We start from the raw sequence: 12922 nt of genomic DNA on the forward strand, positions 1-12922 counted from the left end.
GTCCAACAATTTCATATCATTTTGTGTGGTCAAAGTATGGTAGGAATAGATGATAAGTTCACACTATAGATGCAAAGACTGATCTTGGGAGACGAGGATCCTGAATGTAAAATGTAAAAAAAAAAGACCCTCAAAGGTTTATCTTTACTGTTGAACTGAAAAATGAAAGTTTTTCAGCCACACACCCACAACTCCAAGCTATCAGTTTTTAACTAATGCATAACAAACGTCCAAGCAACAAAAACAGCCTAAGCTTTTCTGTCATACCAGAGGAAATGGCAAACTTAGGTTGTGGTCGCCACCTGCTGGTAAGACGAAAGAACGGTAATCACTATAAGAAGGCCATGAAAGAGCACAGCAACTACAGAGGTTCTTGGATTTGGTGATAACATAAAGCCTTTAGCATTTTTTGAATTGCTAAAATGATGTCTGTAACATCTGAGACATCAGAGAAGCACAGTCTGGTTTTTAGCGGGTTTAAGCATGTTCAGTAAAGCCCACATTAAAAGACAGCAATGCCAGAAACCAGCACAGTTCGGTTAAACATTATCAAATATACAGCAACAGACCTAAGACCTAAGACCTAAGACCTAAATTAGAGTGTATTAAGGATAAATTAGCTGTTTATTCAACACCAAAACAGAATTCTTCTCTCTCACAGAAAACTTTTCTGGTTGAAACGCTTCATTTGAAGTCCAGGTTTTTCTTCCATTGCTTTTCTACAACATCATGTGACACATTTGCATAACAACTGATTCACAGCGAGTTCAACCTCAAACTAATAAACAGCTTTTTGCCTCACAACAGCTTCTACTAGAGCTACATCACTGAACTCAGAGATGTGAGGTTACCAATCAACATTAACTGGATTTTGTCACCTAGCTGACCAATCAGAATGCTGATTTGTATTTGGCTCCAAAACTTTGTATGTAGAGGAAAGTCACTGGAATGCTTTGAGCTTTTTCTTTTGAGTTTAGTTTGAGGTTTTCTTTTGGGCTTTCTAGAGTTTTGAGTTTAGTTTTGGTTTTTGACCTTAAGAATGTAACTTAGGCTTTTAGAAAATGTCTTAACTTAGGCTTGTAACAAAGGATCTTAGGAAAATGCAACTCTTAGAAGAATGAAATTGGGCTTAAGAATTACTTAAGAACTACAACAGTGCAAATATTTTCTTGATAATTATGAGTTTTGACTCTTAGCGTTTTTACTTTGGCACACTTTTGAAATGCAAACCTGCCAAAGTTCTTCTTGTCTCTATGTTCCTGAACCAAAACATCCAGCAGATCATCACAGTCTCCCTTTCACTACTACAAAGGCTACGCAAGTATCACTTTCCTTATGCTAAACAGGTGAATTACAAATTCTAATTGGTTTTCCAATTCCAAATTCGAAATTCATCACCTTTTCTACCAACTGCTTCCAGTGACAATCACAGTTCATTAGTTTATTTATCTGCATTTATTCATTCGCTGTCTGTTGTTGTCATGTCATTGTTGTTTACCGTTTGTTCGTAGAATGAGATAATAAATGTTTGCGTATAAATATCATTGGTTCTACCGTGTATTTCCTTGTTTTGGGAACTGGAGGTCAATGAAATCAGAGTTTATGACTTTCAGAATGAGACTGATCAACTGGTGCCCCTAAATTAATGAGTGCAATTTTAATCATAAAGTGTTGTTTCTACCATTTCTACGCGTTCCGCTATATTTGACAATGCTGACTAGCCGATTTTTATTAGTGATGCCAAGGTTTCTGTACCAACAAATCACTGCAACAGCTAGGATTGACTCGAGTGACTTGAATAAAGGATGAATAAAGCACTTTTTAAAGCAAACTGTCAATACTAAAATCCCTCAGCTTCCTTAAAAAGAACAGTCTCTGGCTGGCTTTCTTGCAGATATAGTCCGTGTTGGCCTCAAAAGTCAATTTGTCATCCAAGAATATGACCAAATTCTTGGACTGGCTTACAATCTCCATAGCTGTACCATTACTGAAAGTGGGTTTTTGGACAGGCGGGTTTTTTTTCGAAAATTGATCAGCATTTCTTTAGTTCTACTGACGTTTAGTTGTAAGCATGAATTATTGCACCATTCTATGAAATTGTCCATCTAGGACCGAGCCCTTCTCCCCGGTCCTGTAGGAAACTGACAATAACCGAATCATCTGCAAATTTTACAATGAACCTTGAATCATCAGTGTTCTGACAGTCGTTCGTACAGCACATAAAGTAAAGGTGACAAGACACAACCTTGGGATGAGCATGCCGTGGCATCAGACAGGGTACCACTGACACGAGTTCTTTGTGGCCTCATATTCAAGAAGTCGACCAGCCAGCATGTAGTTCCAAAGTCAAAGCCAGGTCTTTCAGAGAGCCTGCTAGCTAAAATATAAGGCTGCACACAGTTAAAGGCTGAAGAGAAATCAGTAAAACATAAACAAACAAGAGTCCTCATTCCTTCCAAGTGTCCAACCACCAGATTTAGCAAAGTTGCTGTGGCATCCTTCATGCTTTTACCCTGTTGACAAGGGAATTGGAGAGGGTCAGTAACACTCTGTGTCATCGACCAAATGTGTTGCTTCATGATTCGTTCAAATCCTTTCATTACTTTTAATATTTGACAAAAAAATTTGAAATTTTGGGTTGCGGGAGAATATAACGGACATTTTAAAAACTACTTTCTGGCATTTTAATCAAAATGATTCACAACGAAACAAGGATGAAATAATCATTAACTTAAGTCCTGAAATACATAGTTTCCTAATTTCAATTTAATATTTTCTGTGTTTACTGGATAAATTCAGTTGTGTCAGTAAAAATACCATGAATTGTTACGACAGGGGAAGCAGGAGAACCCAAGTGCAGACACACAGATCTGGCTGACAGGAGAATAACAGAAAGAGATTTATTTAAACAGCAACTAAACCAGTACATTGATGGGGAACTGAACTGGGGAAACAGAACTAAACCGACTAAAACTCTAACTCTATGAATACAAAAAGCGGAAGTTTACAAAACTGAACTGAATTAACAAAACTAAGCTGGGTAGGGGTACTCATGACATGGGGAAACTGAGAACCGAGGGGGAAAACAGGCTGGGGAAAATCCATGAACAGGTTGGAGCAAATGGAGTCCAAGAAGGGAAACCCAGGAGGGGGGAGAGCAGCAGAGTCCATGGGGCTGAAGTAGTCCGGAGGTGGCAGGCTTGGTGGGGGGAAACAGAATCCAAGAAGGGATGTGAATCTATGATCTGGCAGGGAGTGAATGGAAGCATGGAGCTTAAATACTGGAGGTGAGGTAGAGAACTGGTGAATGAACTAATTACTGCAGGTGACACTCATTGCAGTAATCAGCAAAACAGAGTGCAGGCAGGTGAAGCAGGGAGAGAGACAGGAGGGAGAGATGACAGACAGAGGGAGCCAGAGAGAGACAGGTCATAACTAACAGATGAGGAATAATGGGAGAAAGAAGGAAAAAGAGAAAAGGAGGAAGAAGGGCAGAGGCTGGAGAAGAATCATAACATGAATAAGAGTGTTTTCTAAAAACACATCATTAAAAAGTGCTCACTTAATGACTCTATAGTTATATTTCTGTGCTCAGTACAAAGTGAAACCACGATTCCTCCTACAGAGTTGATTAATTTTACCAATCAGTGACAGTCTGCCTTCTAAATGCTTCTGCTGACCAACAAATCAAGCACTTTTATCCCATCTGTTTGTATTTTTTGCATCATATTTGATCCGTACAGTAATCTTTCAGTCCAGTTTTTTTCTCAGACAGAAAATATTTCTTTATTAAATGTTTAATTTGTATATAAGAAATATGCTTCTATTTCACAGCAGCTGAACTGTGGGGATACGTGTCTTCATTAAATATGTTTGACACTGAAAACAGCAAGAAAAGAGTTTGATATTGACGACTGATTTGAGCTGTGAGGTTCAGAGCGTCTCCAGCTGCCTCAGTCTGCCTGGAAACTGATGACTCTGCTCTGTGATTGGTGCTCTGTGGCTCAGAGCTGTTGCTGCATTTTGTGTCATTTTGTCTGTCCTTACTTCAAATCCACAGTTCAGCAACCACACTGCTGCTGCTGCTGAAGGTGATGAAGATGTCCAAGCTGCTCCTCATCCTCTGTTGTGTCCTCGGGGTCTCTTCTGATGGTGAGTTTTAACTTTAAACTGTCAGTTGATGGGACTCACTGGACACACAACCAGTGTATGAGCAGGTTTAAGATCACTTTTATTCTGTTTTTTCTTCAGTTCTACATGAGGGCGGTCAGATCGGTGGCTGTTCAGACTCTAATGGAGAGATGATGTACACACTGGAGGGTGAAGAACTTTGGTACGCAGACTTCAAGTACGGGACAGGAGTCACGCCTCAGCCAGACTTCATAGATCCCATTAGTTTCCCTGAAGGAACTTACGAAGAAGCTGTAGCTGATCTACAAATCTGCAAAACTAACCTGCAAGTATGTCGCCAGGCGATGAAGGACCTGCCAGTGGAACAGGGTGAAGACAGATATCATTGTTCTTGAAATTCCTGATGCACCTGAGCTGATTTTAAAGTCAACATAAAGTGTCAGTGGTTAAAAACAGCTTCATCAGCGAAGGGACAAACGTCCACGGGGTTTTATTCAGTTTAACCATAAACATTGTTTGTTAGCACAAGTGACTATTGGTGAAAGAAGCTGTTCTGTCTTCCATATTTACACACATGTTCAACACTTTTCAACAACCATTCAGGAGATTTTTGTCTTTAATGTTGCTGATATTAAACTCTGCAGTAATGACACACGATATTCTTATACAGGCAGCACTGAGAAGTAAAGAATAAAGAGTTCACTGCAACATGTACATATTCAATGATCATTTATAAGAACTGTATTTCTGTTCAGATCCTCCTGAGCCCCCGATAATCTACATCAGAGACGCCTTGGAGCTCAAAGTGAAGAACACCCTCATCTGTCATGTGACTGGTTTCTATCCTGCTCCGGTCGAAGTCTTCTGGACCAAGAACGGAAAAGATGTGACCGACGGAACCAGCATCAACGTCCCCTCCCCCAACAAAGATGGTTCCTTCACCCAGATCTCCAGACTGGAGTTCATCCCACAGCTGGGAGACATCTACAGCTGTTCAGTGGAACATGTGGCCCTGAGCGAACCACTGACCGCAATCTGGGGTCAGAAACTTTGTTTAAATGGAGACCTGACCACAATACAACTGATGCCAGATATGCAGCTTCATGTCTCCAGATGTGCAGGTTCTTATATTCACATGTACAGATTGAAAAGTCCAGATGTTCAGGGTCTGTAGGTGCACAGGTTCATGTGCCCACATGTGTAGATTGTTGTCTCCAGATGTGCAGGGTCCTGTCTCAAGGTGCACAGGTTCATGTGTAGAAATGTGCATGTTCCCATATGTGCAGGTTAATGTACACAGATGTGCACGTCCCCAGATGTCAAGATTCATGTGTCTAGATGTGAAGGTTCACGTCTCCAGATGTGAATGTTCGTGTCTGTGAATGTGCACGCTCAAGTGATCCAGATCAGTAGGTTAATTTGTCCAGATGTGCTGGTTGATGTCTCCAGATATGCAGGTTCATGTATCCAGATGTTCAGCTATGTGTCCACATGTGCAGGTCGATTTTTCCAGATGTAACGGTTGATGTCTCCAGATGTGCAGGTCAATGTCTTTGTGTTTCTGTGTCCAGATGTGAGGACGACTCCGCCCAGTGTTGGACCTCTAGTGTTCTGTGGAGCTGGTCTCACAGTCGGTCTGGTCGGTGTGGCAGCTGGAATCTTCTTCTTTATCAAAGGACACAAGCGCAGCTGATTGGTTGAGACTGATGATGTCATTAGTTTAGTGCAGATTTATGTGGACATAATCCAGATGTTTTCCTTTTAATTTAAATGAATGTACTCGTACTACATCCGTGGGAATCAAACTTCCTCACTGTTCGTTCAGTGTTTAGTTTGAACAATCAGCTCCACAAGTTTCCACCTGAGGATCAACTCTGACTGTTCTCTGCTGTTCAGCTGCAACAACAACCTGAAAAGTGTCTGCTCCATCAAATCATCAAATCTGTTTCATTTTCACGTCCATGTCCAGGGTTTGTCCTTTCTGTTAGCTGTGATCAGTTTCATTTCCTGTACAGTCTGAAAAGTTTCTGGTCCCTCTGACCCACAAACACTCACTTCTGTTATTTTTACTCATTTTTTACTCACTTCTTGTTTGACCTCGGTGAAAATGAGTGATATCCCCTCAGCTGTGACTGCTCAGGTTCAGGTCTGGATCTGGATCACAGTGGATCTAGTTAACCTGGTTATCTGAGAGAGAGATCTGAGATCTGCTGCTGTCACTGAATAGTTATTTTATCATGCTTCATGTCACTGACAGCAGAAATGCATTAATGATAAAAAGTGTTTTTATTTCATTTTATTAGTGTTATTCAATGTAGCTGCTTTCAAATACAAATGATATCAAAGAACTTTTGAAATGTAAACTTTATCAAAATTGAACACAGTTGGAACTACAGGTCTCTTTAAAACCATGATGAACGATTTCACTCTTAAATATGACAGTTTGTAACTGTGTTCTGTTGTCTGTTCTAATTGTTCTCTCAGCATTATTGTAAATCAGAGCTTCATGATCATTGCTGATTTGAATAAAAATTGAATGACTGATAAATATAACTTCAGTGACAAAGTATGACTTACTTAAATCAAAGAAAGCTGCACTATACTGAGTCTGCCGCCTCCTGAGAGCTTTTAAAGGACAAAATGGTTTCTTCTCACTTCCAGTGACTTTGGTAAGAACAGATCTGTAAAAGAAAGCAGGTCCATAAAGTCCAGCACAGAGTAGAGCAGCAACTCCTCAGGAAGAGTTTTTCTGGTAGAAGGGATCAGTTTATCTCCAGACTGAAGATTTTCCATAAAGAGCTAGTTTTTAGTTTGTAGCTGTGATCAGGAGGATGAGACAAAGAGCAGCCACATTAAAACACCAGAGCAGGAAAATGAAGCTCACTTTAGTGATAAAGAATGTTGAAATCAAGCGAGAATGACGGTTTTAGACTGATCTCCTTAAAGTCATCAAGAACCTGTGGACTGTGAAGAAGAAAGAAGTCTGTGTCAGAAAGATGTAAATTTAGTTTTATTGCACCAATTCTGTAAAGAGGAAAAACTTGTGGATGGAAACCAAAAGGTTAGTTGAGGTGAAAATGGTCAAACATCATTTAACCAGATATAAGCATTGCTGTTTGTATATCTTTGATCTGGCAGATTTTGTCATTTCCAGAAAACCTGTGATGAATTTATTGAGGAACTAAAATGAATGATTGTATTCTGTGACAAAGATTCATGTGTTTTCATGATTCCATGATAGAAAATTAAGAGTTATAGGAGTCATTGGAAAATCAAGACTGACACGATAAGCATGATCTTTATAGGTGATCATGATCGCAAGAGGTCAGTACTTCAATGTATAAATCTGTTTCTGAGAATGAAATCTTTGGTTTAAATGAGACAATATGTCTAGTGGAACACATTCACTACAGTTCACTCTGGAAGGACAAGATTTACTGTGAAGAAACATGTTGCAGACAAACAACAGCTATGAATGTATTAATGCTGCTGCAAATGTCAGATGGTAAATAGCACGGAAAAGACCTGCAAACTCTGTGAGCAGCTGAAGAGGAGACTGGTGTCAATTCTCTGCCTGGTAACAGCTGATGCTGCAGGTCACATGATCCTGTTCTGTTTTATACAGCAGCTGACAGTCAAACAGAATCAGTGTTAGTTTACATGGGATCATGGCTTCATCTTCTGTCAGCTTCTTGCTTCTCTTCATCACTGTCCACACAGCAGGTAGGACCAATACTCTGATCTGTACTCTTTATACTTGATCACTGTCCACACAGCAGGTAGGACCAATACTCTGATCACTGATCAATGCTCACTGAGGTTTAATCTCTTTCTGTTTTGTCCCTCAGATGGATTTATGCATTATTATACGGCACGCTGTGTGTTTAACTCCACTGAGCTGAAGGACATGGAGTACATCTACTCTTTCTATTACAACAAACTGGAGTTAATAAGGTTCAGCAGCAGTTTGGGGAAGTTTGTCGGATACACTGAGTTTGGAGTGAAGAATGCAGAAATGTGGAACAAAGATCCAGCAAGGCTGAGCAGGGAGAGAGCTCAGAAGGAGACATACTGTCACCCAAACACTGAGATATGGTACCAAAATGTTCTGTCTAAATCAGGTGAGTCAGTCTTTGTGTGACACTTTCATCACTTTCACCAAAACACTGACTGAACACAGTTTATAATTCTAATTCTAATTCTAATTAATGGAGATCAACTTGACAAATCAAAGGATCAGTGTTTGTGCAGCAAGTTTAAAACATTTGTCTGCAGTTATTGATCCGTTATTCTCAGTAGAAAATATCAGTAATAAAAACACTGACTGTTACCGATTACTGATGAATTTTTTACTATGGAGAAGTTAAAGTTTCCATCTGCTTCTCCAACCACTGATTATGCAGCAAGTCATAAAACAGCTTCAACTGTTACTAAGTTGTTGTCAAGTTCTCTTCAGTCAAAGTAAACAGAGAACTTTGACACAAATTTAGATCTTTCCAGGTTAGTAAATGTGAATTTCACATCCTGCAGGTCATCTGAAAACTCTCAGAATTTTTCACTGTTCATAACAGTTGAGTCAGTCATTGAGAAACACTTTTTTTTTGAGAACTGGTACAAACACAACATTTTGGAACATTTTAAATAAGATGGATGTAATTTGGGTGGAAAAAAAATGACAATTTTAAGCACAGATTTTGTGGATTTTCCTGATGGAATCTCACATGACAGATGATACATTCAAGGACCATCTGAAAGTTGAAAATCTGGTGTTTCTTTCTGTTTGTACAGTTCTGGCTGATAAATTGAGGCCTTTTGGTGATTTTTTTAAAAAGACAATGTGCCTTTCACAAGGTTTTGATTTCAGAGAATTGATGTTGAAGCTGAACTTCCAGAAACTGAACCTGTTTTACAGAAGTAACTCTGGATAAACTGGAGATCGGCTTCATGAAACACACTGAAACAGCTCAGACTCACCACATTCTGCTCCTGTGACTACCAGCATTAACAGTAATCTGTGTGTTCCAGTTCCGCCCTACGTAGTCCTGCACTCCACAGCGCCTCCTCCTAAACACCATCCAGCCATGTTGGTCTGCAGCGTCTACGACTTCTACCCCAAACAGATCAAAGTGAGCTGGTTCAGAGACGGAAAGGAGGTCACCTCAGGAGTCTCCTCCACTGGTGTGATGGAGGACGGTGACTGGTACTATCAGATCCACTCTCGCCTGGAGTACACACCCAGGTAAGTCCAGGTCCAGGTCCAGGTCCAAGTCCAGGTCCAGGTCCAGGTCCAGGTCCAGGTCCAGGTCCAGGTCCAGGTCCAGTTTGATGAATCAGGAATGTTGGTTTGTTTTGCTGCAGGTCTGGAGAGAAGATCTCTTGTGTGGTGGAACATGCCAGCCTAAAAGAACCTCTGCGGATCGACTGGAGTAAATACCTGTCTGTCTGTCTGTCTGTCTGTCTGTCTGTCTGTACCTGTCTGTCTCTCACCTGCCTTTCTCTCACCTGTCTTTCTGTCTGTCCTCAGATCCGTCCATGTCTAAGTCAGATAAAGAAAAGATTGCCATTGGAGCCTCAGCACTGATTCTGGGTCTGGTCTTTGGTCTGGCTGGATTCATCTACTACAGGAGCAAGACCCCAGGTAAACCAGTTTACACCCATCTAGCATCTGTTCACACCAGTTCAAGACCGTTTTATACCAGATTACACCAGTCTAACACCAGTTTACTGTGGTCTAAGAGCAGCTCATACCAGTTCACAGCAGTTTATACCAGTTTGTATCAGCATTCACAGTGTCTACCTGTCTGTCTCTAACCTGTCTGTCTCTCTGTCTGTCCTCAGATCTGTTTTTGCTTGATTCAGAGAAAACCAAGATCGCCATTAAAGGGTCAGGACTGACTCTGGATCAGGTCTTATCTCTGGCGAAATTCATCTTCTCCAAGAAGAAGGCCCAAGGTCAGACAAGTTTACTCCAGTCAAACCCCGTCTACCTCAGTCTAATAACAGTTTATACCAGTACACACAGTCTAAACCAGTTCACACCAGTTCAATACCAGTTTATACCAGTCCAACACCAATATAGACCACTTTACACCAGTGTACCATCACTCTGTTTTGCAATTTTTTTTCCAAAAACCTAATTATACTGACCACGATTGAATGTTAAAATGCAAGAAAAGAAAAGAAATTACAAGGGAGTGAAACAACAATCGAACACCAGTTTAACACCAGTCTATTTCCAGTTTAACAACAGTCTACACAAGTTTAAATCCAGTTCAGGCCAGTTTATATCAGTGTTTATCAGAGCCTCAGATTAGTTTGTTGACCTGAAGTCTGCTATTTTACTGAAATAATTAACAATGGCTGGTAATGTTTGATCCACACCAGTTTAGACCAGATCAGACCAGTTCAAACAAGGTCCAGACCAGTTCACACCAGTGCAACAACAGTCCAGACCAGTTCAGATGAGATCAGACCAGTTTACTTCAGTTTCAGACCATTAGAGATGTTAGAACCAGTGTTACCAGTGTTTGTTGTTGACCCTGTCTTTGTCTCTTCTCTGTTTCCCAGGACGTTTTCTAGGTCCTTCCTGACTGAGGAAAGGTTCTGGTCCTGATCTTATTCCTGATTCTGGTTCTGATCTTGTTCCTGATTCTGGTCCTGATTCTGTCTGTCAGATGACAGAAAATGCCGTTGCAGCTTCAATCTGCTTTCAGATGATCCTTTCTGGACTGGACTCTCTAAACCTGGTCCAGGTCTGGAGTCTGAAGCTCAGCTGGACTGGACCTGGTCCAGGACCACCACAGTGTGAATCCAGTCCTGCTGGTTGTTCCACTTGTTTCAGTTGTGTGTTCTGGTCCAGTCGTGGATCAGGTTTAATGTGGACTCTGGTGTATGTGCTGGATCTGGTCTCTGCAGCTTCACTGTGTTAAATGAATCATTTTCAGCTTTTTCTATCTGCAGACCGACGGCTTTGAAAGCTTGTTACTAAATGTTTGACTGATTTGTAGCTGCAGCTCAACTGATTCACATTTATCCTTTTTAACTGTATAATTTTGATAAACTGTCACACAATCTGATCTGAATGTGTTCATTCATCCTGGTTATTTACCTGGATTGACAGTTCAGGTGTGTTCAGGTTATTGTCATCTACACCCATCAACAGTTTATAACATTTTATACCATTTTACAACAGTTTACAGCCACTTTGCAATCATTTAAACCAGTTTTTACCAGTTTACACTTGTTTATAGCATTTCAAAGACTAGTTGGCACCAGTTTAAACTGTTTCATACCAGTTTAAAACTTAGAAGCAAAACAGTTAACAGACTATTTCATACCAGTTGAAACCAGTTAATGCCGGTTTACTCCAATTCAAAACTATTTACAGACTAGTTCACATTAATTAAAACCAGCTTATACAAGTTTATACTAATTAACACCAGTGTAAGATAGTTTCCTATACTTTACACCAGTTCATACCAGTTCAAGTTTCCACTGGTTACAAACCAGTTTCCACCTTTAACAGACCAGTGTACAACACTTTAAACCAGTTTATGCCACTTACCACCTGTTTGAAAGTTTACTGAGGAGCTGAGACTAATTTAAAGCAATTTTAAATAGTACAGTTCCATATTTCCCTAAAATGTTAAGCTTTAGACATTTTTAAGAGAAAAAATCAAAACGAAGCATCTTATACTTGAATTTAATTTCTCACATGAAGCTCCAGACTGGAATCTTAATAATTCAGTAACAGTTAATAGTGGGTGGGTTGTTATTCTGTGAGTATATATCTCATAAGGTCATGTTTTATCCACCGAGTGTTTGATGATGTGAAAACACAGCGAGTCATTTCAGGTGTCATGTTTCCATCTACAGGCTGAACTCTGCACCTGCACAGAGACACAAGCCTGAACTCCTGCAGCAGCTGATTTCAATTAATTCTAATTACAGCTGAAAAACTCCTCATAAAACATCACAGAGTCTATAACTTCACATGAAGGAGGACCAGTACATGTAAAAACATAACTTACAGCATCCGTCCATCTGCATGAAAAAATAATCTTTCCCTTTCCAGGTCATCACTGTAAATGAGAAATTGTTCTCAACTAATCGTACCTGGTAAAATAAAGAATAAAATTTAAAAAACAAACAAAACAAAAAACACATTAGAATTAAACATTAAAATATTATCAGAACTTGTGGGTAATGTCAGCCGATGTTGTGGGAACATTCCTGGGTAACAGGGAAGTTTACTGTGACAGTCCAGGGTCAGGTTTAACTTGGACTCTTAAATCTGGGTCTGTTCCAGAAAGCAAGTTTACCAAGTAATCAAGGCTTATTTCACTTCTGTAAATCTGACATGACATAGTTCAAGCTCAGTAGTCTGGTAACTGATACTTGTTAACTAACCCAGCTCAGGTCAGGCTAACTGAGTTGTTGCTTCACTGGAATTGTTGTAATACTGACCAAAAACCCAGATTTTTACCACCAACTCCCTCCTGTCCTGCCTTATGATTTGACTTAATTACACAGTGTCAGGGCAAAAACTACAGTTTACAGAAAATCAACAATGCAATTATCTTGACTACTTGAACCTGACTGGAATTAACCTGATCATGTTAACCTCAAATCATCATTATTGAAGCAGTTTAGCCCTGACAGATTTGTTAGGTTCCTTGAAGTCACATGTTCGACTTGAATCCCCACTTTTCATGGTGTGCTTTATGGAACTGACTCCTCGACTAAGATTAAAACCTCTAACGTTGTATTTTTTGTTTTGATCAAACTGATC

At 40.0% G+C, this 12922-nt stretch overlaps 2 protein-coding genes across 3 annotated transcripts; both read left to right on the forward strand.

Annotated features, from left to right (window-relative positions):
• Positions 1–4024: 4024 nt before the first annotated feature.
• LOC111575617 (HLA class II histocompatibility antigen, DR alpha chain-like) lies at positions 4025–6684 on the forward strand. The gene is made up of 4 exons (XM_023280852.3): positions 4025–4152; positions 4252–4500; positions 4887–5171; positions 5703–6684. Exons 1-4 carry the CDS (start codon positions 4095–4097, stop codon positions 5822–5824), a joined length of 714 nt encoding a protein of 237 aa, XP_023136620.2. The 5' UTR covers positions 4025–4094; the 3' UTR covers positions 5825–6684.
• Positions 6685–7777: 1093 nt separating this feature from the next.
• LOC111575616 (H-2 class II histocompatibility antigen, E-S beta chain-like) lies at positions 7778–11207 on the forward strand. 2 transcript variants are annotated; one of them, XM_023280851.3, is made up of 7 exons: positions 7778–7854; positions 7980–8252; positions 9157–9370; positions 9490–9557; positions 9656–9769; positions 9970–10083; positions 10699–11207. In XM_023280851.3, exons 1-7 carry the CDS (start codon positions 7800–7802, stop codon positions 10719–10721), a joined length of 861 nt encoding a protein of 286 aa, XP_023136619.2. In that variant the 5' UTR covers positions 7778–7799; the 3' UTR covers positions 10722–11207. The 2 variants fall into 2 exon arrangements, with proteins under 2 accessions (XP_023136619.2, XP_023136617.2); XM_023280849.3 differs by having other exon boundaries at positions 7798–7854; positions 7911–8252.
• The last annotated feature ends 1715 nt before the right edge of the window (positions 11208–12922 follow it).

The sequence above is a fragment of the Amphiprion ocellaris genome, chromosome 23 (assembly GCF_022539595.1).
Source record: "Amphiprion ocellaris isolate individual 3 ecotype Okinawa chromosome 23, ASM2253959v1, whole genome shotgun sequence".
Taxonomy (NCBI): Eukaryota; Metazoa; Chordata; class Actinopteri; family Pomacentridae; genus Amphiprion; species Amphiprion ocellaris.